Source organism: Betta splendens, chromosome 2 (genome assembly GCF_900634795.4).
Source record: "Betta splendens chromosome 2, fBetSpl5.4, whole genome shotgun sequence".
NCBI lineage: Eukaryota > Metazoa > Chordata > Actinopteri > Anabantiformes > Osphronemidae > Betta > Betta splendens.
In genome coordinates this window covers 26,263,527-26,290,926 of record NC_040882.2, presented here as the reverse complement: position 1 = coordinate 26,290,926, position 27,400 = coordinate 26,263,527, and the positions used below count along the sequence as shown (strand labels likewise).

Genomic DNA, 27,400 nt, shown 5'->3' with positions numbered 1-27,400 from the left:
GAAGCAGGCGCGAGTGTTGCCACAGATGTTACTAAATGCTGGATGCAGCTTAGGAGGTCATAGTAGTAGTTTGTAGCTTCATAGATTCTAGCTAGGCTCATTCTTATTAAATCCTTTAACGGTGTTTGCCTCCAGTTAGGTCACAAGGGTACAAAACATGAAACATCCAATCAGAACAGAGGGAACGGTCCGTGTACCTTTCAAGCAGGCATGAAAAAACAAGCAGTTTTGTGAAATGTGACGCATTTAATGAGCCGAGCGGAAAGAAATCCAATTACATTTACAAACATTTTAATTCGTAAATTGAACGAAAAAAATCAAAAGGACCGAAAAAATCAAAAGGACGGAAAACCATGACATGGATGCACAGAATACCTTCATCACTGACTTTGAGTCAGTGATGAAGGTTTTTTAACACTGACAGAACTTATTGCTCTGGACATGTGAGATACATGAGCTCAGTGTCTTTGTAAAGGACTCAGTCCAAGCTATAAACTGACGTACAGCACCTTTAAACACGTGTCTGTCACCACTGAGGCTTCTCTCAAACCCAAGGCCTCTCTGCTGCTGCTGCTCTGTGATCACTGGATTATTGCTTCCACTGAGCTTTTCTGATCATATCTGGCAGAAACAGAGGAAGAAGGAATCAACATCTACAGCGTGATACAGAGCAGCACGACCACAAAGACAGAAATGACATGAAGATAAATAACATGAGGCTGTTTCTATCTGGTTAAGTGTCAAATGCTCATTTACACAGGGAAACAATCCTGCGTTTCACAGTTCAAATGCTGATCCAGGTCAAGTTCAAGCAACAGCAAACGTATGTGGAGCTGCGTGAAACTGAAGGAAGGTTGGACTTTCTGCAGGTCCATGAAGAAGGTTTGTTGTGTTTTACTCACAGCCTTGTTCTGCAGGCGTCAGTGATGTGGAATGACTTTTACATCAGCATTTGCTTCAGGTGTTAAATGGTAAAATGTTTTAGTAAAATGAGCCACGTCTCACTCTGTGTCTTTTTTTCTGACAACTTGTCAAATATTACTGAGACGTCTGAATTAAGCTGCAGCTCAAGTGTTCGACTCTGATCCATGTCCCATAAAAGGCTAAGTAACAGCTACTGTGACTCTTTTTTGGCTCTTTCATGTCATGACATGAAGTTGTTTGTATGTCTTAATAAGTCTAAATGAATCCAACTGTCATTCCAGGAACATTCCATGATGCCACGAGCAGCACAGGACACATCACCCTGTTCTCCATGGTTCTAAGGGCCCAGATGCCAGAGAGTGACTGATTTAGAAGAATAAGGCAGCTTGTTGTAATGGAATGTTCTATTATATGAAGGCATTTTCTATTGTGACAGGACCTTGATACATGTTTATATTATTCTGTGATGTGCTCAGGAAAGGTTTGATGCTGTTTAATGTTTTGTGACTTCTCTGATCATTGAATATATAAGCACCCTTTCTCCCAGCAGCTCTTCAGGTCATCACCACTTCTCCACAGACACTCTCCTCCTGCATCCTCTCCAGCCTTCACCAGGTCTCTAACCTGCCATTCTCTCCATCACTTGAGTTTTTTTTCCTTTTCCCCCTCACTCACATAACTTCACTAATCCAAGTCATGTACATGACAGATTTGACCTATCAATATTATTCAAAGAAATACTACTCCCTTCTCACCCTCCGCGGGTGGTCTTGTCCACTTTTTTTCCAAGCTCGGGTCCTCTACCAGAGGCCAGGGAGCTTGAGGGTTCTGCGCAGTATCCTTGCTGTTCCTAGGACTGCACTTTTCTGGACTGAGATGTCGGATGTTATTCCAGGGATCTGTCGTAGCCACTCCTCCAGTTTGGGGGTCACTGCCCCCAGTGCTCCAATCACCACAGGCACCACTGTGGCCTTCACCTTCCAAGCCTTCTCCAGTTCTTCTCTGAGCCCTTGGTATTTCTCTAGTTTCTCATGTTCCTTTTTCCTGATGTTGCCATCGCTTGGTATTGCCACATCCACCACTACGGCTTTCCTCTGCTCTTTGTCCACCACCACAATGTCTGGTTGGTTCGCCATTACCATTCTGTCAGTCTGGATCTGGAAGTCCCACAGGATCTTGGCTCGCTCGTTCTCTACCAGCTTGGGAGGTGTTTCCCACTTTGATCTTGGGGTTTCCAGTCCATACTCTGCGCAGATGTTCCTGTATACTATGCCAGCCACTTGGTTATGGCGTTCCATGTATGCTTTGCCTGCCAGCATCTTACACCCTGCAGTTATGTGCTGGATCGTCTCAGGGGCCTCTTTGCACAGTCTACACCTTGGGTCTTGTCTTGTGTGGTAGATATGGGCCTCTATGGCTCTGGTGCTCAGGGCCTGCTCCTGTGCGGCCAGGATGAGTGCCTCTGTGCTGTCCTTCAGCCCAGCCCTTTCAAGCCATTGGTAGGATTTGTTGAATTCAATTCAATTCAATTCAATTTTATTTATATAGCGCCAAATCACAACAAAGTTATTTCAAGGCACTTTACAAAGTAAGGTTTAAAACCTCACACAACTAAACCCAACAAATCCCACATACAGCAAGCATTTAATTTGACAGCAACAGTGGAGAGGAAAAACTCCCTCTCTAACGAGGAAGAAACCTCCAGCAGAACCAGACTGGATGTGGGCGGCCATCTGCCTCGACCGGTTGGGGTGAGAGGATAGAGAGATAGAAAAGCACAGCAACAAGCAACAACAAGCAACAACAGAGCACAGGCAGGATGGTAGGACCAGGGACTGGACGCAGGCAGAATGGTTGGATCCGCAGCTGCCCATCACAGACACCAAACTTTGAGTCCAATGATACCTGTAGGTGAGGACAGAGAGGGAGAAAGAGTGGGGGTGGGGGGGGGGGGGGGGGTGGAGAGAGGAGAGAAGCACAACTACTGGACAGAAAGAGACAAGGTTAGTTAAACATGGGACAATGATGGGAGGTTATGGGACAGAGGAGGTAGAAGGAAACAGAGGAGCTCAGTGTATAAATTAAGTCCCCCAGCAGTCTATGTCTATTGCAGCTTAACTAAGAGATGGTTCCTGTGACTAACAATAATTGCCAGTGACCTGAACCATCTCTAACTATAAGCTTTATCAAAGAGGAAGGTTTTAAGCCTAATCTTAAAGGTGGAGAGTGTGTCAGCTTCTCGAACCTGAAGAGGGAGCTGGTTCCAGAGGAGAGGAGCTTGGTAGCTAAAAGCTCTGCCCCCTGTTCTACATTTAAACACTCTAGGAACCACAAGTAGCCCAGCGCTCTGAGAACGAAGTGTTCTGCTGGGAGCATAAGGAACTATAAGGTCTTTAAGATAAGAAGGAGCTTTATCATTGAGTACTTTGTATGTGAGTAGGAGAATTTTAAATTCTATCCTACATTTTACAGGCAGCCAGTGCAGAGAAGCTAATGTAGGAGAAATGTGATCTCTCTTTCTAAGTCCTGTCAGAACTCTGGCTGCAGCATTTTGAATGAGCTGTAGGCTTTTTAAGGAGCTGTTAGGACATCCTATGAGTAAGGAGTTACAGTAGTCCAGCCTAGAGGTAACAAATGCATGGATCAGTTTCTCTGCATCGCTCTGAGAGAGGATGCTTCTGATTTTAACTATATTTCTAAGGTGGAAGTAGGCGGTTCTGGAGATTTGTTTAATGTATGATGTAAAAGAGAGATCTTGGTCAAACATGACACCAAGGTTCCTCACAGTAGAATCTGAAGCTAATGTTATGCCATCCAGGGTGGCTATCTGACCCAATAGTGTCTCTCTTAGATTTTTAGGCCCAACAATAAGAATCTCGGTTTTATCTGAGTTTAGTTGAAGGAAGTTTTGGGACATCCAGGATTTGATGTCTTTTAAACAACCCTGAATTTTGACTAGTTGATCTGTTTCATTTGGTTCCAAGGACATGTATAGCTGAGTATCATCTGCGTAAAAATGAAAATTAATAGAATGCTTTCTAATAATCTCACCTAGAGGAGACATGTATAGGCTAAACAGAATTGGACCCAGCACAGAACCCTGTGGAACTCCATAGCTAATCCTTGTGCGTGTGGAGAATTTATCATTAACATGAACAAACTGGAATCTGTTCAACAAATAGGATTTAAACCATCCCAATGCTGTTCCATTAATCCCGATTCTATGTTCTAGTGTCTGTAATAGAATGTTATGATCAATTGTATCAAATGCAGCACTAAGATCTAACAGGACAAGGACAGAAACTAGACCATTGTCCGAAGCTAATAGAAGATCATTAGTGACTCTAACCAGAGCTGTTTCTGTGCTATGATGTTTTCTAAATCCTGACTGAAAAACTTCGTACAGGTTATTCCCACTAAGGTGGTCAGATAATTGTTTAGCCACGATTTTTTCCAGAATCTTGGAAATAAAGGGTAAATTTGAAATGGGCCTATAGTTGGCTAGTTGTCCAGGGTCAAGGGTTGGTTGAGATCAGCCACTTCAGTTATGTTCCGGTGGTACATCCCGTGCAAGGGCTTGTCCTCCCATGATGGTCCCTCTTCCAGCATCTCATCCTCTGTTCTCCACTGCCTGAGACATTCACTCAACACGTCATCTGTCTGGGCCTTATCCTTGATGTACTTATGGATCTTGGATGTTTCATCCTGGATAGTGGCTCTGACACTCACTAGTCCTTAGCCTCCTTCCTTGCGGCTAGCGTACAGTCTCAGGGTGCTGGATTTGGGGTGGAACCCTCCATGCATGGTGAGGAGCTTCTGTGTCTTAACATCTGTGGTCTGTATCTCTTCCTTTGGCCACCTTATTATTCCCGCAGGGTATCTGATCACTGGCAGGGCGTAGCTGTTTATTGCCCGGGATTTGTTTTTGCCATTGAGCTGGCTTCTTAGGACTTGCCTTACTCGTTGGAGGTATTTGGCTGTTGCCGCATTCCTTGTTGCCTGTTCAAGGTTGCCGTTTGCCTGTGGTATTCCAAGGTACTTGTAATTGTCCTCAATGTCTGCTATTGTTCCTTCTGGGAGTGAGACCCCTTCTGTGTGGATTACCTTGCCTCTCTTTGTCACCATCCTCCCACATTTCTCGAGCCCGAATGACATCCCGATGTCCGAGCTGTAGATCCTGGTGGTGTGGATCAGCGAGTCGATGTCTCGCTCACTCTTGGTGTACAGCTTGATGTCATCCATGTAGAGGAGGTGACTTATGGTGGCCCCGTTCCGGAGTCGGTATCCATAGCCAGTCTTGTTTATTATTTGGCTGAGTGGGTTCAGACCTATGCAGAACAGCAGTGGGGACAGTGCATCTCCTTGGTATATGCCACATTTGATGGATACTTGGGCAAGTGGCTTCCCATTGGCTTCAAGGGTGGTTTTCCACATTCTCATTGAGTTTGCAATGAAGGCCCTTAGAGTTCTGTTGATGTTGTACAGCTCCAAGTATTCAGTGATCCATGTGTGTGGCATTGAGTCATAGGCTTTCTCGTAGTCGATCCAGGCTGTGCACAGGTTGGTGTGTCGCACTCTGCAGTCTTGGGCAATTGTTCTGTCAACCAAGAGTTGGTGTTTGGCTCCTTCTGTGCTTCGCTCATGTATTGACCCATGTGTCCACTTATCTTAGCCGCTATGATGCCTGACATGAGCTTCCATGTTGTGGAGAGACAGGTTATTGGCCGGTAGTTGGATGGGACTGTACCCTTTGAGGGATCCTTCATTATCAGGATCGTTCGCCCTTCGGTCAGCCATTCAGGGTGAGTCCCATCCCTTAGCAGCTGGTTCATTTGTGCTGCCAGGCGCTCATGGATTGCACTGAGCTTTTTCAGCCAGTAGGTGTGGATCACGTCAGGGCCAGGTGCTGTCCAGTTTTTCATACCTGAGACTCTTTGTTGGATGTCTGCCACTATGATAGTCACTGGGTTCTGTTCAGGGAGGTTGCTGTGGTCTTCCCTCAGATCCACCAGCCACTGTGCATCGCTGTTGTGTGACGCCTCCCTTTCCCATATACCTTTCCAGTACTGTTCAGTTTCCAGCCTTGGTGGGTCTGCTCGGTTGTTATTACCCTACCATTGAGAGTACACTTTCGCAGGTTGTGTTGCGAACAGCCGGTTGATTCGTCTGGCTTTGTTGTCTCTGGTGTATCTCTGGTGTATCTCTCAAAGGCTTGTAGCCTTTGCTTGGCAGTTTCGAGTGCTTCAGGTATGGTCATCTGGCTGTACCTCTTGGGCATCGGTCTTTTCATTGCACCTCTCTGCGCCTCTGTCATTTGGCTCACTTCCCTCCGAGCTGCCATGATTTTTGCCTCCAACCTTCGTTTCCATGGTGGGTATTGTTTCTCATGGCTCCCATGGTTGCTCTTATAGCCAAGCACCTCTAGGATCACTGATGCTGAAGCGAATATCAGCTCATTGGTTTCTGTGATTGTTGTGGTAGGGATCACTCTCAATGCTGCATTCACATCTTCCATGAGACTTTCTGATGGTACTTCATTTAATCGTTGTAGTGGGGTTCGGGGTTGCCTGTTCAATCTCGCCATGATCTTATCTTCCAGGTCAGTCGCTCATTGGGGCACAGATATATATATATATACTAAAACTATATTATAGTTAAGTTAAAAATAGAAAACACCGTATGGCTGTAAATCAGTTGTGACAGCTTCTCAGATATTTCAGAAGGAGGAGTTATAAAGATTGATGGCCACAGGAAGAAAGGACTTCAAGCACTACAATATTTGGCTTAAAGAGAGTGAACTGGTGCATTAAAGCCACAAAAGCAGACTTTACATGTTATACTTTGTCTAGCTGTGCTTCTTAAAGTAACACCACATCTTAGTATCAGCAAACAGGTGGATGTAATTAACACATTGTGACATTTCGTTAAACATCACACAACACTAAACATCTTTACTCTAAGATGAAGTCACTGTCAAACAGAAACAGTTCTGACTGACACTGACCTACAACCCCTGACGTGCAATAGCTCATCTGTAACTATGACGTCAGGCTGACATGTGTGATGTGATGAGGTTCATTAAAAGTGAAGCTGTGAGACACAGATGAACCAAAACTCTCCCTGTTGAACCGAGGTGAAACAACTCAAAACATCCAATTTTGACAGAACAGCACAAAAGTAAAAACCTTTTTGCTTTTGCTCTTAACTGTGTCAGTAGCAGATATCCATCCCATGTGGGCTGAACCTGGCTAAGACGGGTCAGGGTTATACCTGGAACCACCAAGCTGTCACTGATCAGGGGCGGGTTCACCTGGACAGGTCGCCGTCCGTCACGTATCTGTGGAGACAGAACTGTTCAGTCGTACTTGTGGTTTTGAGTCGCCACTGATCTGAGCATCGTGACTGAGGGAGGAACCAGAGAGAAGCCACAGTGATAAACATCAGCACCAGAGTCTGACAGCAGCTTCTTATCAGATCCACGTTGCACTTAAACAAGCTGCTAAATTTAATGCTCACTTCAGTCAAGATATACTCAGGAGTATTTGTCAACTATAGAACTGATTCACTAGAGTTGAGCCTCAGAAAGACTCAGACGTGTTGGAGTGAAGCTTTACCTGGTTCTGGTCCAGATCTACTCTGAGGACACGAGGGTGCGACAGGCTGAGACTGAGCTGGACATGGACCACCTGCTGCTGCTGCTGCTGCTGTGGAGCTCAGGTACAGTTACTGCTCTGCTCCAACCATGAATAAAGTAAAGACACATTCTTCAGGCTTTGACCCAGCAGATTTCCAGTTAAACTTGTTTTATTTGTACTTATTGACAGTTTGTCATGTTTGTGAAAATTAGAAGCTGAGTCAGCGTCTGTCAGAGCAGCCAAACGCTGCCTGTTGCAAACAGAGACATACAGTGACTCACCAACGCTGAAGTCAGTGTGTTTAACATGTGGAGCAGCTGCAGCCTGAGAGCAGACGGCTGCTGTTCTCTAGGAGAACATGTCTTTACATATTGAGGATGATCTGCCAGAATGTGGATGATCCACACGCATCACAGGTCCACTCTGCTGCTCACACACATGCTTCAGCAGTGATCAGCTGTCAGGCATCAGGTTCAGCTGATCCTTGTTTGTGTAATGTCCTCTAGTACGTCAGTGTTTGATCCTCATAGGACCTGTTGAAAACCAAACATGTGAGACACACACATTAAAATGTGTTGGTTCCAATTAGGTCGCTGCTCTACACTGAGGTTTATTCTGTGATTCCCTCCTCAGGAGCCCAGGCTGAAGGAAATCACACGTCAACAGGTGATAAAGAAAGAATCACAAATGCAGACGATCACAGTTCACTTTCAGCTTTTACTGATGACTCTGCTTTCTGCACAGACACTGTCAGGTTGGTGGGAGGAGACAGTCGCTGTGCAGGTAGACTGGAGCTGAAACATGAAGGAGACTGGAGACTAGTGACTGATAATGGCTGGACCCTGAGGGATGCAGCTGTTGCCTGTAAAGAGCTGGACTGTGGTTCTGTTGTTTCTATACAACAGAGATACGAGTCCTCACACATACCTCAGTGGAGGATCAGACTAGACTGTATACGGTTTGAATCTGCTTGGAGGGGGTGCGTAGAATCATTTTTTGATTATCTCAACCTGAACCTCACCTGCTCAGGTAAGATCATCAGTGACATCATCAGTTCACAAAGAAACACACATTCAGACATTTGTTTTTAGGACTGGAACATTTGTAGAAATAATATTTTAGGAATCTGATCCTGGATCAGGTCAGACTGTGTTTTTTTCCGATCAGACCTGTGTTTGTGCAGCAGAGACAAAGTGCACCTTTGGTCTTACAATATGAGATTATTGTTTACAGCCTGTTAGATGTAAGAAGTCTCACTTTCAGCATCACAGCCGTCTCTAGGTGCTAAAGCTGTTTAGCCAGTAGCATCTGCTGCAGGCAGAATGGTTCAGGTTAGTTCACCTGACGCACCCGATTAGTTATAAGAAACATGTGTAAACAGTAAACATGTGTTTTAGGTTTGAAGTCAACATTTAACATTAAGGTTTTTGTAAATGTGTAGTAAACGGTTTAAACATGCAAATTTTAATAAAATACTAAAAATGTTGGCGTAAATGACAGCAAAAAACTGTTAAACAGCAACAGGTCATCACTTTTACAGGCAAAACAGTACCACCCCTTAATAATAACTACACTTTATTACTGTTGATTAAAACATGGTACGTAACTCTAGTTTTACTGTAAAAAAACTCTCACAGGAGGCAGAGACAGACAGGCTGCAGCTGGTGATTAATGAGACCGGGAGTAAAGCAGTAACTGATGCAGACAGGCAGGAAATAACAAAATAAAACTAGAACTAGAACTAAAACACAACTAAGAAGCAGGATCTGTGACAAAAACACAGTTTTACTGTTAAAAGATAAATATTTAGCTAAAAATACTGTAAGACCATAAGGAAGTAAATACTGTACATTTAATACTATTTTTTGGTCTTAATTACAGATTTTGCTCATGTATTTTTTTAAATGCTTTTCAAAAAGCATTTTTTGTTAAATTCATTTACATGCATTGAATACAAGTGGGCGTGCTCTCCTTTCTGTAACAGAAACACACAAGATTCTGTGCTTCCTTCTGACAGACCTCAGACCTATTGGGCCCCACAGTACCAGTGTTGGTTCTGTGTGTTTTCATGTCTCCATGAGAGAACCACAGCCTCTGTCAGGCCTGTGTCAGGACTGATGAACACACACTCACACAGGTTTTGTTGAAGTGGCTCAGCGTGCCTCCCCCCTGTGGTGCGCAGGTAACGGCCCTGGTAATAGAACAAAGCTACAGTATAGCAAGGTACGAATCGACTGCCTTCTAGGCGGTCCTCCAAAAGTGAGTTTTGACTGCTCTGTAGGAATGGTAGTGGTAAATGTGAAACGCTGTTAAAGTGTTCTGCTGTAGGTGATGAACTGATTCTGAGTCCAGTTGGTTTCACTACATACTGAGCGTCTGCTGTCTTTTCTCTCTTTGTTTCATGTCTCCAGACTCTGTCAGGCTGCTGGATGGGACCAGCCTGTGTTCAGGCAGACTGGAGGTCAGGTCCAACCAGGGGTGGTCCTCAGTGTGTGAAGCTGACTTTGACCAGCAGGATGCAGAGGTGGTCTGTAGGGAGCTTGGCTGTGGGGCTCCTTCAGCCCTCCAGGGGGCGCTCTATGGAGAAGTGGAGGCTCCAGTGTGGTCCAAAGAGTTCCAGTGTGGAGGCCACGAGTCTGCTCTGCTGGACTGTAGGAGCTCAGACTCAGCTAGAACCACCTGCTCACCTGGAAAAGCTGTTGGACTCACCTGCTCAGGTAGAGCTTTCTTTCTTTCTTTCTTTCTTTCTTTCTTTCTTTCTTTCTTTCTTTCTTTCTTTCTTTCTTTCTTTCTTTCTTTCTTTCTTTCTTTCTTTCTTTCTTTCTTTCTTTCTTTCTTTCTTTCTTTCTTTCTTTCTTTCTTTCTTTCCTTCTTTATTCCTACTGCTGTTTTACTAATGACTCTCTGCTTTCTATTCAGAACCTGATGAGTTAAGGTTGGTTGGAGGCGACAGTCGCTGTGCAGGTAGACTGGAGCTGAAACATGAAGGAGACTGGAGACCAGCTAATGGACGTGTCTGGAACCTGAAAGAAGCAGCTATTTTTTGTAGAGAGCTGGACTGTGGTTCTGCTGTTTCTATAGGACGGAGAGAAGAGTCCTCAGACAAACCTGGGTGGCAGTTAAATCCTGAATGTGTTCAGTCTGGAACTGTTTTGAGGGAGTGTGTGTCAAGCACCTACTTCTTCTCCTCTCAGGGTTTTACCTGCTCAAGTAAGCTCATCAGTGACATTGTTGCAGGCTTTCCTGGAAGATTCATTATCAATTGAAAAAGTCCATTGCTCACTGGCGCTGAGTGCTCATACAGACAATTGATGGGTTTTAGGAGGGAGCGTACTGTTAATTAGGAATGATCTAAGATACGCTTCTCAGCCAATCAGAGCCTTTGGGGGCAGGGTCTAACACTGCTGCAGCACTCAGTGAACTGGAAGCGAATAGAATACAGGTGTCTTACATGGACATTATCAGTAAATCTCCTTCGAATGGCAGATTTGGAGTTTGTGGAAACAAGTCATTCATGGTAAAGCAGAATTTGAATCAGCTGAATCACCGTAGTAATTTGAGTCTAAAGTATCACTTACTGTAAATGCAATACACACCGTTGATGCCAGCAAAGCACCCACATAAACAAACAGTGGAGGGAGACTTCAGCAAAGTACATTGGATGTAACATGTGGGAGAAGTATAAACAAAAGCAAGGCAAGCTAGCACATGCCATAGCTAAGCAGTAGCTACAAACTGCAGGCCGATTAGTGTTGGAAGATGTCAGTCTGAGGAACATAAATAGAATCGCATTGAATGACGGCACTTGTGAGTCTCTACCATGATGCACCATCACAGGAAGAATACACAAGTTGTATGAAAAGGAGAGGACTATAAATTTTACGGCGTTACAATGTGCACCAACTGTTGCTCTCACCGGAGAATAGTAGTTTTAAAGTAAAAATGTGCAATATACTACAGTACGTTACTGAATGCTTTTCATATTAATGCGTCAATCACAAATAATCGCAGAAAACTCAAAAGTTAATGTGATTAAGAATTTTAATTGCTGCCCAGCGCTGATACTGTATCTGCATATCTGTTATATGTACTTCTTAGAAAACATGTTACATATTCTCCCATTACTGATACCACCAAAGGTGTTCTGCTGTCTGTATGAACTTCTGCACACATACAGTCCTGCATTCTGCAGAGAGCAGACCTGCCCCCACTTTCATGGGAATGTCCTGGTAAAACTGGTTCATGCTTCATGCCTGATGGCAGAGGCATCTAAAACATGCCTGAGCAAATGTTGGTTCCGAGTCCAGTTGGTTTTACTACATACTGAGCGTCTGCTGTCTTTTCTCTCTTTGTTTCATGTCTCCAGACTCTGTCAGGCTGCTGGATGGGACCAGCCTGTGTTCAGGCAGACTGGAGGTCAGGTCCAACCAGGGGTGGTCCTCAGTGTGTGAAGCTGACTTTGACCAGCAGGATGCAGAGGTGGTCTGTAGGGAGCTTGGCTGTGGGGCTCCTTCAGCCCTCCAGGGGGCGCTCTATGGAGAAGTGGAGGCTCCAGTGGGGTCCAAAGAGTTCCAGTGTGGAGGCCACGAGTCTGCTCTGCTGGACTGTAGGAGCTCAGACTCAGCTAGAACCACCTGCTCACCTGGAAAAGCAGTTGGACTCACCTGCTCAGGTAGACGAGGAGCTGCAGCTTGGATTTGATTCATTTCTGTTTTAGAAGGTAATTCTGTTGTTTCTCTCTGCTTTCTGTTCAGAACCTGATGAGTTCAGGTTGGTGAGAGGAGACAGTCGCTGTGCAGGTAGACTGGAGCTGAGACATGAAGGAGACTGGAGACCAGTGGTAGGCCATGAATGGACCCTGAGGGAAGCAGCTGTTTTTTGTAGAGAGCTGGATTGTGGTTCTGCTGTTTATATACGACAGAGATACGAGTCCTCAGACAGACAAGGGTGGGGGATCAGACGAGACAGTGTACGGTCTGGATCTGCTTGGAGGGAGTGTGTAGAATCAGATGATGGTTTCAACCCCCTTAACCTCACCTGCTCAGGTAGGATCATCAGTGACATCATCAGGTCACAAAGAAACACACATTCAGACATTTGCTTTCAGGACTTAAACATTTGTAGAAATATTATTTTAGAAATCTGATCCCAGATCAGGTCAGAGTGTGGTGTTTCCCATGAGGCCTGTGGTTGTAGCATGTAGAGAGAAAGTGCAGCCCTAGTCTTACAGTATGAGATTATTGTTTACAGCCTGTTGCATGTAAGCAGTCTCATTTTCATCACCACTGCTGCCTCTAAGTCTTAAAGCTTTTTAGCCAGTAGCATCTACTGCAGGCAGAATGGTTCGACTTAGGCACAGTTTAGTGCTTTTCTGCCCCATTTGCCAAAGTGACTCAGGCTAGTTTTAAAGACAGTATCTTCTTTTCATCAGTAATGAACTATTGCTGCCATCAAACACATACTGTACACAACATTTGACATAATTACAGGACCACCACTACACAGGTCACTCCCACACACAACAGTCTTCCTTAAGACTCTGCACACATTTACCCACAGTGAACAAACCAACCAACAAGAGCACGTTCTTACATAATTTCACACTAAAGCAGTAGGACCCCAGGAGGACACCGGATGTGCAGATGAGGAGAGGGTGGGTGGGGGTCAAGTGGGACCCCAATAAGCCAGGAACGGTCCCACCTTCATTGGCTGGATGATGCCAGGTTGCATGAATCAGGGAATGGTCCAACTACCCTTGTCTAGTGCACAGAGCTAACCGTGCTTAGTCTGTGCCATGATAAAGTGCCAATTTATTGTCTCCTCTTCTCTTGACTTGAAAGTGTGGTAAAACAGCCATAACACAATCTTAGAAATCTGTCTTAGAATGACAACATAAAAAATCAATCAAACAAAACATTGTCCGCTCGTTTTCAACACCACTTTCGTATAAATATTACTTTATAATGTAAACCAATAATAACATAAACTTACGGTATTGCGTCTGTGGTGTTTCTTATCAGACACACACACACACACACACACACACACACACACACACACACACACACACACACACACACACACACACACACACACACACACACACACACACACACACACGATGGATTCACATGGCGCCTGCATGTGTCTACTGTAGGTTCTTTCGTATTTAAGGTATACAGAAAGAAACCAGAGGTAGCGTTGCATATGTCACAAGACATCTAAAGAGAAACTATTTAAAAATTGTTTTACACCCAATTGTAAATGTTTCAGCACCTTGAATTAAAGTGTGAGTTCATGGTGGCTTTGTGGTTTGTGGTTTGGGGAGTGGAAGGTCAGGTTCAAATCCCCACCAGAGCACCAAGTGTCATGGTTCCTGGGACTTTTTGTATTTCCTGTTTTATTTTAGCTTTGCCCTGGGATGGACTGGCGACCCGTCCAGGGTGTACCCTGCCTCTCGCCCGTAGCCAGCTGGGTTAGGCTCCAGCACCCCCACGACCCGCATATGGGAATAAGCGGTTTGGAAAATGGATGGATGTTTTATTTTGTTGGAACGTTCAGGTTTCCTGTCTCAGTGTTCTGGTTCCATTGTCACTCCTAGTCACATGACCTCACAGCCGGCTTCTATTTTGTAATCAATTAGGGTATAAAGGGTCTGGCACTCACCTTACTCCCTTGCCAAATTGTTGCGAGTGTTACTCCTCTGTCCAGCATTGTTATTGATGAAGTCTGCCTGTGTGACGCCGATTGCCTGCCTGTGTATAGACCTCTGCCTGTTGTACGATTTTGGAATTTGCCTTGACCATTAAAACTGACGATTTGTACCTCCTGGTGTCCGACGCTGTGCATGTGGGTCCGTCATATCAAACAACATAGTGTGTACCTGTGTAAGTCACTTTGCACTACCTCGGGACAGTAGTATGTATCACATACATTGTATGTGATAATGACTAATAAAGGATTTCTTTCTTATAAACTAAACAGAAATTAAAGATTGGTTGGATGATCCCAGGTTGGATGAATCAGGGAAAGGTCAAACTTATTTTTAAATAACGTTTTTTTATTACATATTACAATTTGTTGTAAATGTAATGTAAATAGCATTGGAGTGACAACAACAAAACTACATGCGTGTAGTAAAATGTCCCATGTATGTGGTTTATTTATTTATTATTATTTTTTTTTATGAATTAATTACTGTAACTGAAGCAGGGCGTGCAGTCTGGGCAACAAGAGAGTAAATTCCTATTATGGCCCTCTTGCACGGACCAATTTGACACCTATTCCTTTTGCCTTTCTTCGCTTGGTCGCTAGCAGAGGCAGAAGCGTTGTTGTCGCCATTATTGTCACCACTGTTGTCGCCACCTTTGTCCTCGTCCTCCCAGACGAGTTGGGCACAGAGGGAGCATTGCTGCTGTTGCTGCTGCTGCTGCTGCTGTTGTTGCTGTTGCTGGTGCTGCTGCTGTTGCTGTTGCTGTTGCAGTTGCTGTTGCTCTTGCTGTTGCACTTGCTGTTGCTGTTGCTGCTGGGCCGGGTCCGGACGAGGAGGACCCCTACAGTGAATCCCCCAGTCTGCACGATTGAGGCGAAGGCTTTGCTACAAGATGGATGGTGCGTTCTTTGTATGAGAGGAGTCACAAGCGCCTTGCCCAGCTACTCTAGGAGCAACCTACTCGTGCTCTGGTTGCCAGCCATGCGACAAAAGCGTTGTAGCAAGACATGTCGAGGACAATGTGGAGCACTGCCTCGGGTCAGCGCTCCATCTTTCTCCTGCAACTGTAGGTTCTTATCGCCTTGTCCAGGTTGTCCACCTTTCTCTTGGTGGCTTCGTAATCTAGAATGATGAAGGGCTCCTTGTCTCACCTGTCGGCGTCAACAAGGAGGACCTTGGTGGTTTCAGCGTGCTCATGAGCATTACGTTCTTGTTTTTCTTGAGCATGGAGGACACCAGGGCGGTGCTGGGAGTGAAGGCAAACATGGAGGACAAGGTGCTCCTGTCATTGATTGAGAGCTTCAGTGACATCTAAGACAACCCACTCACCCTAATTTTTCTCAGGACCTTTTGTGAGTCAGCTTTAATGCCATCAGAGGGCACTCTGACTTCCTTTGTGTTAGTAAGCTCTTGGTTGGTTCTTTGTCTTTTCATTTCCTGGTATGCCACTTCCCGTGATTAGTTTGTCTGTTTGAGTGTTTGTCTTTGTCTTTACTCATATGTTTATTTCCCTTTGTTTCAGCTTGCCTGCTTATGCAGGCATTTGCTTTTAGGACTTAAACATTTGAACAGATATTATTTTAGGGAATCTGATCCTGGATCAGGTCAGTGTGTGGTGTTTCCTATCAGTTTGTGGTTGTAGCAGGTAGAGAGAAAGTGCAGCCTTAGTCTTACAGTATGAGATTATTGTTTACAGCCTGTTAGATGTAAGCAGTCCCATTTTCATCATCACAGCTGTCTCTAAATGCTAAAGCTATTTAGCCAGTAGCATCTACTGCAGGCAGAATGGTTTAGCTGACAGTTCACCTGACGCACCTGATTGTTTAACCTTACAAAAGCATAGGGTCAATGACAAATAATAACTGTATAAACAGTAAACATGTATTTTGGTTTGAAATTACATTTAATAATAAAGTTTAAGTAAATGCTTAGTAAACAATTTCAAATAGTAAATGTTATTATAATTAATAAATACACTTTATTACTGTTACTCAAAATATAGTACGTAACTCTACTTCCATCCATCCATCCATTTTCTTGTCCGCTTACTCCCTAGTGCGGGGTCACGGGGTGCTGGAGCCTATCCCAGCTGGCTATGGGCGAGAGGCAGGGTACACCCTGGACGGGTCGCCAGTCCATCGCAGGGCAGTAACTCTACTTTTTATTGTAATTATATGTATGTCATTCATTACACACAGACTGATATATTTGATTACATTTTTATTTAATTGTAATAATTATATAAATAAATGTGAAAAGGTTCATTATTGAGGACACTTGGTGCCACACTCTAATCAGCTGTTTAACTCAACACCTGCATAGGCCAGAATCGTCTCTGTCTAGTTCTGTAGGCTACACAATCATGGAGAAGACTGCTGACTTGGCAGTTGTCCAAAAGACGATCATTGACACCTTGAATAAAGAGGTCAGGACACAAAAGCTCTAAAAAAGGCTGGCTGTTCACTGAGCTGTGTCCAATTATTAGAGAGGTTAAGGGCAGCAAAAGATGTGTTACAAAAAAGTGGACAAGCAATGTGTGGTGTATTTGCTGCTTCAACCTTGTCAGAGATTTCACACAGACGTAACTCTGAAGTTTAAATCAATAGCACGTGGATTTATTATATATGATAAATTAACACAATCAGAGAATAATTGCAAGAGAGGCAGAGACCGAATTCACCTGCTTGTTCCTCTGCAGAGAGAACTCAGAGGACGAAGAAGGTCCGCTGTGTGCTACCAGCGGACCCTCTGCGAAGCGCTCTAAAAAACCCCAGCCTGTGAAGGCCTGTTTTTAACCACTACTGTACCTAAGATCTCTCCTCATGTCCAAATAATGCGTGCATGAAGTGTAGATGTTTACTCGGAGGGAGAAAAGAGTCTACGTGGCTACTCAGAAAAGTCCTGGCAATTGGCCGTGTTATTTGTTCAGTTCCCGGATCCTTCTGGACCTCCATCAACCTCCCATCTCCTTCCCGAGGTCGGCGTGAGATTTTGAACGTTTCTTTAAGAACAGCCTGGATCAGCATCATTAGTCTCACCAGATTCTGCAACCCCAGATGAAGCAAACTCTTTAACCCCAGTAACTAAGGACACACATGAACACATGCACTTTCTTTACTCATATAATAAGCAATGACCAAATTTACTACAAAGAGCATCTCGTCTGGGCTTAAGACAAAAAGGACTGGACTGCTGCTGAGTGCTCCAAAGTTATGTGCTCTGGTGAAAGGAAATTTTGCATTTCCTTTAGAAATCAGGGTCCAGAGTCTGGAGGAAGAGAGGAGAGGCACAGAACCCACGTTGATTGAGGTCCAGTGTAAAGTTCCCACAGTCAGTGATGGTTTGGTGCTGTGTCATCTGCTGGTGTTGGTCCACTGTGTTTTCTGAGGTCAAAGGTCAATGCAGCCGCAGACCAGGACGTTTTAGAGCACTTCATGCTTCCTGCTGCTGACAAACTTCATGCAGATGCAGATTTTATTTTCCAACAGGTCTTGACACCTACACACAGTCCCAGAGCTCCCAATGCCTGGTTTAGGGACCATGGGATCCCTGTTGTTAATTAGCCAGCAAACAGGTCTGTTGAGTAAAAAATAATTGTTTTTTAAATATAATTACAGTAAAGCAATAGCTACAGTGTCACTGCCAAAACAGTTTTTACCGTTACTCTCACTGATTTCTTTGACAATACAAACCCAGAGTCAGGAAGTGTTCAGTGGAAATCACTGCGGACACTAAACACCACCTCGTCCAATGTGTCCCTTCTGATCAGAGCTATGAAAAAACTACACAACCAGAGCAACATTCTGTGAGGGTCAGAACCATCCTTGTAACTAAACTTGCCATTAGGGGTGGGGAGATCGGTCCTAATATCGATAATACCGATACCAATTTGAGTATTGATACCTGTGCCTGTGTAAGTGCTGTGCCTGCGCCTGTTTGCCATAAGTAAAGTAGATACACACAACCCCCCCACCCCCTCTTACTTTGAAAGTCATGAAAATGTATTTACATTTGATAATGCATTCATTGTCAAAATGTATCACTATTGATATCGATTTTGGCCATACTGCTCCAGTATTTACTTCATCAGATTGACACCAAAGCTGCAGTATTGCCCACCACTACTTGCCATTGATTCTCCCAGTGAAAGTTCGAGGTATCAGCGCATCATCAGATATATTAAATTTGAAGATGCTGTTAAAGGATGTGGTTTTGATGTAGATGATGAACTGATGTTGCTTCTGAATGCATTCAGTTTCAGGTAAGTTCTTTACTTAATGTCTGCTGTTTTTTCTCTCTTTGTTTCATGTCTCCAGACTCTGTCAGGCTGCTGGATGGGACCAGCCTGTGTTCAGGCAGACTGGAGGTCAGGTCCAACCAGGGGTGGTCCTCAGTGTGTGGAGCTGACTTTGACCAGCAGGATGCAGAGGTGGTCTGTAGGGAGCTTGGCTGTGGGGCTCCTTCAGCCCTCCAGGGGGCGCTCTATGGAGAAGTGGAGGCTCCAGTGTGGTCCAAAGAGTTCCAGTGTGGAGGCCACGAGTCTGCTCTGCTGGACTGTAGGAGCTCAGACTCAGCTAGAACCACCTGCTCACCTGGAAAAGCTGTTGGACTCACCTGCTCAGGTAGACGAGGAGCTGCAGCTTTTCTTCTTCCATTTCTGTTTTATAGTGAAGGTCACTCTGTTCTTGTTACTGCTTTCTGTTCAGAACCTGTCAGGCTGGTGGGAGGAAACAGTCGCTGTGCAGGTACACTGGAGGTAAAACATGGAGGAGAATGGAGATTGGTGGGTGGATTTGACTGGACCCTGAGGGAAGCAGCCGTTGTCTGTAGAAAACTACACTGCGGTTCTGCCATTGCTATGGAACAGAGAGCAGGCGGACCTGTGCCTAACATCCCCTCTAACTGTGTACAGTCTGGATCTGCCCTAAGGGAGTGTCTAGGATCATACAGCTTAGCTATCGATGCCCTGAATCTCACCTGCTCAGGTAAAGCTCATCAGCGACATCATGTCTGACTAGAGAGATTCCTCTCTGTTACAGTAAAACTTTGTAATTTCTTTGGATTGTAAAGTTTCTAGAACAATCTTGTTTCTGGATGCTTCAGACCTTTATAAATGCTGGCCTTCACCTGAAGGAGCAACATCTTGTCTTTTAGTGACATCACACCAGTAACTTGACACAGTTACTTTTCATCATCTCCTTGTTTACAGACCTGCTGCTTCAGCCAATCATCTCTGTTTCCTCCATGGACGGGGTTTCCCAGGCCCATCAGCAGGGGTTTCAAGTGTTCAGAGGTTTCAACTTCACAATCAGCTGCTCCATCCAGCCCCAGTACCCAGGAGGCTCCTTCCATCTCACCTTCACCTCCTCCTCCTCCAATGCAGAACACAACTACACCCAGCCAGCTGTCAGTCATTCCTCCCACTTCCTGTTTCCTGTTGCAGAGCCCGCCCAACAAGGAAACTACACCTGTGTTTATGAGGTGTACATTTTTTCCCATAACTTCTCCTCTGGAAGCCATCGCCTGTCTGTCAGTGTCTCAGGTAAAATGAAGCAGAGAACCTTCTATGTCACTGACTGTTTTACTGCAGCGTTAGATCAGCTTTAGATAGAAGAAAGACTGATTGGAGAACAGACAGTGAACACCTAAAGTAACATGAAGCTAAAGGGTTAAGAGGGTCAGACCATGCAGGAGCACCAAGTCAGTCCAGTCAGCGTTTAATGAAGCTGTTGGACTCATGATGACTGTAAACATGTTTAATTAGATCCACCAGAGTTTCCCGTCAAAGTGGTCCTCCTGCCTCTGACTCTGCTGCTGCTCAGCACGGCCCTTTACTTCTACTGTAAGGTACTGAACACACCTGTGTGTATGTGAATGAGCAGAGGAGCCATGAAGAAAGTCACATCTGTGCTGTCATGTCTCTCCAGGCCACCAGGGGGCAGACGTCCAGTAGAGAAGAGGATACTAAGCAAGATGTTGGTGCAGCTGAAAATGAAGTAGACGTCCAAGCAGTTCACCTCACACCGTCAGGGATCTGAGTCTCATTTCATATGGACATAAAGACATAAAGTAGAGTAGGTGTGAGTGTGTGTAGATGTGTTAGCATTTTTATTTTTAATCTCCCTACCATCTTGTGTGTACCTCCAACTGTGACAGCATTCAAAGTGTGCAAAATAATTCCTTAATTTTATTAGTTTTTGAATCTTGAATCATGAAAACATGTATAATACTGATGACGATGTCATTGCCCTGTTTCTCCACGATTGTTCTTATTTTAACTGGTGAAGTTTTCAATTTAGTTGGTGTGTTTGTGTGTAGTGTTTCTTGTCAATAAAATTCTCACTTAGTGTTTGTGTCTGGTTCATTGTGATGTTTGACATGTTTCCCTCAGGATCAGACTCAAGACCAGTAGTGGGTCTTGGTTGTTCTACTGCAGGTTGTACAGTACCAACAAGTCACCATATAAATGAATGGAGTTCAATGAGGTCATACAGTAGTTGTTTCCACTGATACCAGTGAAATTTATCATGTAACCTGTAATTCACAGACTCTGATGTCTGATTCAGACATGGAGGAATAATATGGTTTTGCTATTTATGTATTTTATTTTATTTTTATTCTTTCAAACATGTAAAAGCAATTGATATCAACACACATAATTTCCCCCTATCACTTCACATCACGTTTTATTATGATTATTATGTTTCTAAGGTCGTCTCTGAAGAAGCTGCTGTCAGATGACATATAAGGAATCTTACCGTGACAACGAATCACCTCATTTAGCTACAGTTCATAAGTTAGTAACAGGAAAACTACATTGTCTCAGTTTAATTAGTTGTGAAAATTGCACCTCCTCCTTTTCGTTTCACCCTCATCCTTCACATGTGGATTTACGTGTGTAAATATATTTTACGAAATATAGGTCGCAGGGGCAGCAGTCTGAGCAGAGAGTTCCAGACTTCCTTCTCCCTGGACACTTCCTCCAGCCCCCAAGACGTTCCCAGGCCAGCCGAGAGACATAGTCTCTCCAGCGTGTCCTGGGTCTTCCTCATTCCACATCGTCTGCAAAAAGCAGAGATGCTATCATGTGGTCCCCAAACCAGACCCCCTCCGGCCCCTGGCTGCGCCTAGAAATTCTGTCCATAAAAATAATGAACAGAACCGGTGACAAAGGGCAGCCCTGCCGAAGTCCAACATGCACCGGGAACAGGTCTGACTTATTGCTGGCAATGCGAACCAAGCTCCGGCTCCAGTTGTACAGAGACCGAACAGCCCTTAGCAAAGGGCCCTGGACTCCATACTCTCGGAGCACCCCCCACAGGATGTCACAAGGGATGCGGATGAATGCCTTCTCCAGATCCACAAAACACATGTAGACTGGTTGGGCAAACTCCCACAAACCCTCAAGCACTCTGCTGAGGGTATAAAGCTGGTCCAGCGTTCCACGACCAGGCCGAAAACCACATTGTCCCTCCTGTATCCGAGGTTCGACTATCGACCGAATTCTCCTCTCCAGTACCCTGGCATAGACTTTCCCAGGGAGGCTGAGAAGTGTGTAATGGAAAAAACACGATGATGCAGAAGTGAGAATGTAAACATTCTCATTCACGGCGAGATAAAGTGGCACAAACAATTCTATTGCTGCAGAGAGACATTCCACCAGATCCAGAGAAAGGGGTTAAAAGGCAGAAGCAACTTGAGGATCGTGGGCTCTTTGCATCACACCTCCGTGGTGTGTGCACTGATCTCCCCAGCTGGTTTTTCGTTTGTTGATGTGCACGATCAACATCCATGCTTTTATTTGCTTTCCCCATTATTTTTATTTTTATTTATTATTTCAATAAATCGCACAAAAGGACAACTCTCTCTCATCTACTTCTTTATGGAAAATTTCCACCACAAAGTGTGATCACCCTATAGTTGGAACACACTCTCCTGTCCCCCTTTTTGCGAAGAGGGACAACCACCCTTTTTGGTCCAGAGGAACTGTCCCCCTCATCCACGCAATGTTGCAGAGGCGTGTCACCCAAGACAGCCCCACAACATCCAGAGACTTGAGGTACTCAGGACGGATTTCATCCACCCCCGCTGCTTTGCCACCGAGAAGCTTACTAACTACCTCAGTGACCTCAGCCTGGGTGATGGGCGAGTCCTCAGACGTACTGCACACACACACTTTCCATTTCAGAGTTTCCAAATGTGATTGGGTGCATCGATAGCACCCACATTCCTATTAAAGCTCCTTCATGTTAATAGGAAGTAATTTCATAGTATCAATGTGCAGGTAGCTATTATTTCCTGTCCAGAATCTTTTAGTTTAAAGACCATTAAACTAATTTCTGTTTCCATTAATTAGGTAATATTTGATGCAACCCATCTCATCACTAATGTTGAAGCCAAATGATCAGGGTCAGTGCATGATTCCAGAATCAGGGAGTCATCACAATGCCACACATTTCAACAGAGTATGTTGTAATTTACACAAGTTCTTGTTTTTACTGTATAGTTTTATTGTTTACACACCTAAATCATTACAGGACACTACATTGGCTACTTGCTGGAGGACAGAGGGTTCCCTTGTCTGCCCTATTTAATGACACCCTATCCTGAACCTGAACCTGGACCACAGACACGGTTCAACCAGGCCACAGCAGAACACAGGTCAAAGTGGAGACGACCACAGGCGTCCTGAAGGCGAGGTTCCAGTGTCTACGTGGCCTCAGGGTCAGTCCAGAGAGGGCATGTGACACTATAGTGGATTGTGTTGTTATTCACAACATTGTTACAAAACAAGGAGCGCCACCCTCCTTGTCCTGCTGAAGAGGACCAAGAGGATCCAGTAGTGAACCAAGTAGACCACAGAGATGGAAGACTCTTAGGACAGATGCTTTTTTTATTAAAATTTTTCTGCACCAACAGTGATGTTCATTTCTTCATGCCCTGCAACAGAAAATGGACTATAATTACATTGCAAGCCTACATACCACTGTTAAGCAGATTCAAAAATCCTAGTGACAGAGATAGTAGAAAAAAACACAAATTAGTACTACTGTGGTGAAACATACATTTCACTAAATTACTTGTGTTGTGGTGTCAGGTTTGGGGTTAATTTCCTGTTTTATTTTGTAACATTTCCGGTTTCCGTTCTCACCCTGTTGGTTCCAGCCTCCGTTTCTCATTACACACACCTGTCTTGGATTAGTCTTTAATCACCTGTGTATTTAACCACCACCAGTCGCCATAGTCTTTGCCAGATAGTTGAATCCATGACTTCACTTTCCAGCATTCGCTCCTTCAGCTTATCCCGTTGCAGATCCTGTTGTTCCTGACTACCGCTTCTCGTCTGATCCTGACCGGTACTGTAAACCCCTGGTCTCTGTTGCTGAACTCTGCCTGTTACTGGAACTGTCTTAGCCTGTCGATTCGAACTTGGAAATCTGAGCCTCCTGTTTTTGACCCACGCCTGCTATTGGAACCAATCACGCCTGTCCCTCAATCCTGCGTTTATCCGTGCATGACCTGGACTGTCTGTGATTACGAAAACTGCATTAAAACCCTTGAACTTTACCACCTGTCTGCCGTCTCAGCACTGTGCATTTGGATGCGCTCTCTGCCGTTTCCTGACATGTGGGAGGTGGTGTGGGATGAAGTGCCCCCAGGAATGCCCTCGACCACTGGTCGCCCTTTATTCAGGGACAGAGCCAGCTCCTCAGATGGGGTGAGGGGAGGTGGTGGTGCCATTTGCCATTTCAATAAAAGGAGGAGAGGGCAACATTATGTTATTAATTACATGAACTCACGCATTTACTCTGTCGGTTATTTTTTGCCTGATGCAGCTGTGTTACTTTTCTAATAATAATCGGCTTGAATTCCTCGTACGCCAGCATTAAGAGCTCCAACTCCGCCTCTGTGAAATACGCTGCCCTTCTCGTGTCACTTTTTTCTAAGGTAAAATCCGCGATCCCTTGACAGTGTCTTTATATATACGCCGTGCACGTGCGTTAAGTGTGAGTCACCGACAGGAAGTAGATCAACCTAACTCTTCTCAGGTGTTTTAGAAGCGACATTCTCAGGGTTCGCAGGTTCTGGGTTAATCAGAGGGTTCAGGGTTCAGCAGGAGGTTCATCAACCCTGCTTTCTGGATCACACCCCTGGTTTCTTTAAAATTTAAACGTCTACATCTAACTTCCGCTTTAATTGGTTTCTGCTCGTGTTTGTGTTACGCAACACTGCGCATTAGTCACTTTGTTTTCAAGGAGCCTGGAAATGTACAGCTTAAACTATTTTCTCGATCAGAACAAAGAGTGAAGAATAGACTTTAAAAGTCAGTGAATTTCAACATTGACAGATGCGGCACAGTCGAATGACGACGTCAGTCACGTTTTTTCTCCTGTGCTTTAATTGACTGCGGTCAAATAAACCGTCGTTCGTTCATCAGTCGTTCAGCCGCGCTTCAAAAACGTCTTGCGCCCGTATTACGTGCTATACAGCAGCGCACAAAACACCCTTGTTCTACTAGAAGTGTACTATCACCCCACAAAGATCTGTGTATTTTTACTGTATAGTTTACGATATAGCAGTATTTGAAAGTGCCATGTCATACTCTAATACAGTCAACTTTGAATAACTGATGAATGAATAACAGCTTTAATCTTACTGTTGGTTGTGTTTTGAAATCCGCAGCTTTTTCATCACTTTCCTTTTTTGATTGAATGCCCTTAATTGTTCCTGAAAAACCTGCTTTCACACAAACACTACTGAAGGATTTCACTTGTATGTACGAGAGGTAATTTTCCCATGTATTATGAGAGGATTCCTCTGAAAATTGTTTCTAACTGAACATCATAAATAAGTCTCTTTGGCTTTTTGAGACGTTTAGGCATTTCTTTTTAATCTCTCCTCACAGGGTGATGATGATGATGATGATGATGATGATGTGGCTCCTTCTCCCTCTCAGCCTGATCTCCTCTGTCTGTGGGTACACGTCCTGCTCCTGTAGTTCATGCAGCTCTTTTAGCTCTGTATTAACCTCATGTCGACCTCTCTTCTTCAGGGACGTTTCCTCTGGTCGTGTCTCCGACCTATCAGACAGTAGAGGACGACAACATCACCATCAGCTGGGACTGTGACACAAAAACCGACCTGTCCTTCACCAACCTCAAGTGTCGTTTACTGTCAGAACCTCCCAAGGTTTTATATCAGATGACAGATGGTGCTGAGGGAGCAGAGTCTCATCAACAGTTTTCAGGACGGGTTCAGTTGGACAAAGAAGCTCTGAGAGGAGGACGATTCAGACTCAGTCTGTCCAACGTCGCAGCTGAAGACTCTGGAACCTACAGGTGTGACGTGGCTGCCAATTATGATGAGACCATGAGGACATGGGAGTTTACCACCTCAGGTAAGTTGACCGTAGCCCCGCAGCAGGACAAGGCTGTTACCATGGCAACACGTTAACCTGACTCCCATCCTTAGAAACGTTTGTGCTGAATGTGAGTCAGATCTCTGACGGAGACGGCGTCGTGTCTCCCAACACAGCGACGAGGCCTGAAGGTGAGTCCGATCAGTTCAGGTGCCCAAAGAATCGCTCACAGAAACACTGATGTTCTGTCTCTCACAGGTTCCAAGACCACACGAGGAGATCAGCTCTACGACTACATGGTTCTGGCTACGCTCATAGGAGCTCTGCTTTTAATGGTTGTGGCAGCTGTTGGGAAGTTGCTCCGTGACAATCCTCCACACAAAGGTACCGTTGTTGACGTTGTTTGGACAAAGCTGCATCACTGTTTTATACCTGCTTACTGTGGTTGCCTTTCACCACGTAGGTCCAGATTGAGCTGAAGCAGCACCAGCGTGAGCAAACTGGAAGCAAACGCTGACATTGTGGCTGCAGAAGCTAAGAGGAGGCAGTGCAGTGTGTTTATGCTGGTGACGCATCATCTGTCATCCTGCTCCCTGTGTGGGTATGATGGGATCTAAGCATTGTGGCCTGAGGAGGCATCAGATGAGTTCAGAGCTAAACTCACTCCTTCTCCACCTGTTTCTACCTCTTATTTACATTAAGCTGGGCCACCTTCAATACAAAGTGCCTTAGATCTGCTCTCAGATCAGTGAGTAGCAGCTCAGTGTCCATTAGTTTCAATGAATACTCCAGAAAAGCTGTGTTAATGTGTCTTCACAAACCTTTCAACTCTGTTTTGTAATAAATAGCATTAACGTTAGGAGCCGTAGATCAAATCTGCTTCAAGGCAGCAACAGCAAAACAAAAGGCTTCAGTTCTACACGTGTGAGCGAGTTCAAGTTATTTCAGACATTATATTTATCTGTGCACTTTAACTGTTCTCTCTATGAGGAACGTCTATTTTTCTCAAGGATGTTAAAAGTGATTTTACTTGTTGATTTCATCATATCGTGAAATCAAAGCAAACCAGCAGGAATAAGAAACAACCATTCACACACTCATACAGAATGTTTAAGATAAGCTCAGTCCCAATGATGGGACTTCTGTTAGTGTTAGTAGTGAGGCCACTACACAAAAAGAAACATTACGTTATGGACACATAGACAATGGGAATCCATCTATTTTCATCCATATATTGTATTACTATTTTATTACTATTTATCTATGGTTATCCAGTAGATTAGAGAGAGTAGAGTCGTTGCTCCTCCACATCGAGAGGAGCCAGCTGAGGTGGCTCGGGCATCTAGTTCGGATGCCTCCTGGACGCCTCCCTGGGGAGGTGTTCCGGGCATGTCCCACCGGTAGGAGGCCCCGAGGAGACCCAGGACTCGCTGGAGAGACTACGTCTCTCGGCTGACCTGGGAACGTCTTGGGGTCCCACCGGAAGAGCTGGAGGAAGTGTCTGGGGAGAAGGAAGTCTGGAACTCTCTGCTCAGACTACTTCCCCCGCGACCCGGCCCCGGATAAGCGGATGAAATGGATATCTTTTATCTTATCTAAACTGACTTAGTGTGTTTCACAGTTTGATGCTGCTCTGATCAGATGCGTATAGTTTCTTTAGACTGTAGTAAAACTCTTGAAATGCTGATGTGAATGTGTTGAACGACAACATTAAAACTTAATTTTTTAAGTTGTGTCATTCAGTGTTTAGTGTCTTTCTTTGTCTCAGCT

At 44.7% G+C, this 27,400-nt stretch overlaps 2 protein-coding genes across 2 annotated transcripts in view; both read left to right on the top strand.

Moving 5' to 3' along the window:
- LOC114867856 (scavenger receptor cysteine-rich type 1 protein M130-like) overlaps positions 1-20,619 on the top strand; it is a 51,046-nt gene extending 30,427 nt beyond the window's left edge. The window contains 10 exon segments of the mRNA XM_055513310.1: positions 8,304-8,588; positions 9,971-10,276; positions 10,479-10,769; positions 11,926-12,231; positions 12,314-12,604; positions 18,588-18,893; positions 18,978-19,256; positions 19,481-19,813; positions 20,036-20,118; positions 20,199-20,619. Coding sequence (XP_055369285.1) covers positions 8,304-8,588; positions 9,971-10,276; positions 10,479-10,769; positions 11,926-12,231; positions 12,314-12,604; positions 18,588-18,893; positions 18,978-19,256; positions 19,481-19,813; positions 20,036-20,118; positions 20,199-20,309 — 2,591 coding nt within the window. The 3' untranslated portion in view covers positions 20,310-20,619.
- LOC114869341 (uncharacterized) overlaps positions 1-27,372 on the top strand; it is a 39,997-nt gene extending 12,625 nt beyond the window's left edge. The window contains exons 2-6 of the mRNA XM_055514145.1: positions 25,178-25,245; positions 25,325-25,669; positions 25,744-25,821; positions 25,889-26,014; positions 26,094-27,372. Coding sequence (XP_055370120.1) covers positions 25,182-25,245; positions 25,325-25,669; positions 25,744-25,821; positions 25,889-26,014; positions 26,094-26,104 — 624 coding nt within the window. The 5' untranslated portion in view covers positions 25,178-25,181 and the 3' untranslated portion in view covers positions 26,105-27,372. The remainder of the gene's footprint in view (positions 1-25,177; positions 25,246-25,324; positions 25,670-25,743; positions 25,822-25,888; positions 26,015-26,093) is intronic.
- The last annotated feature ends 28 nt before the right edge of the window (positions 27,373-27,400 follow it).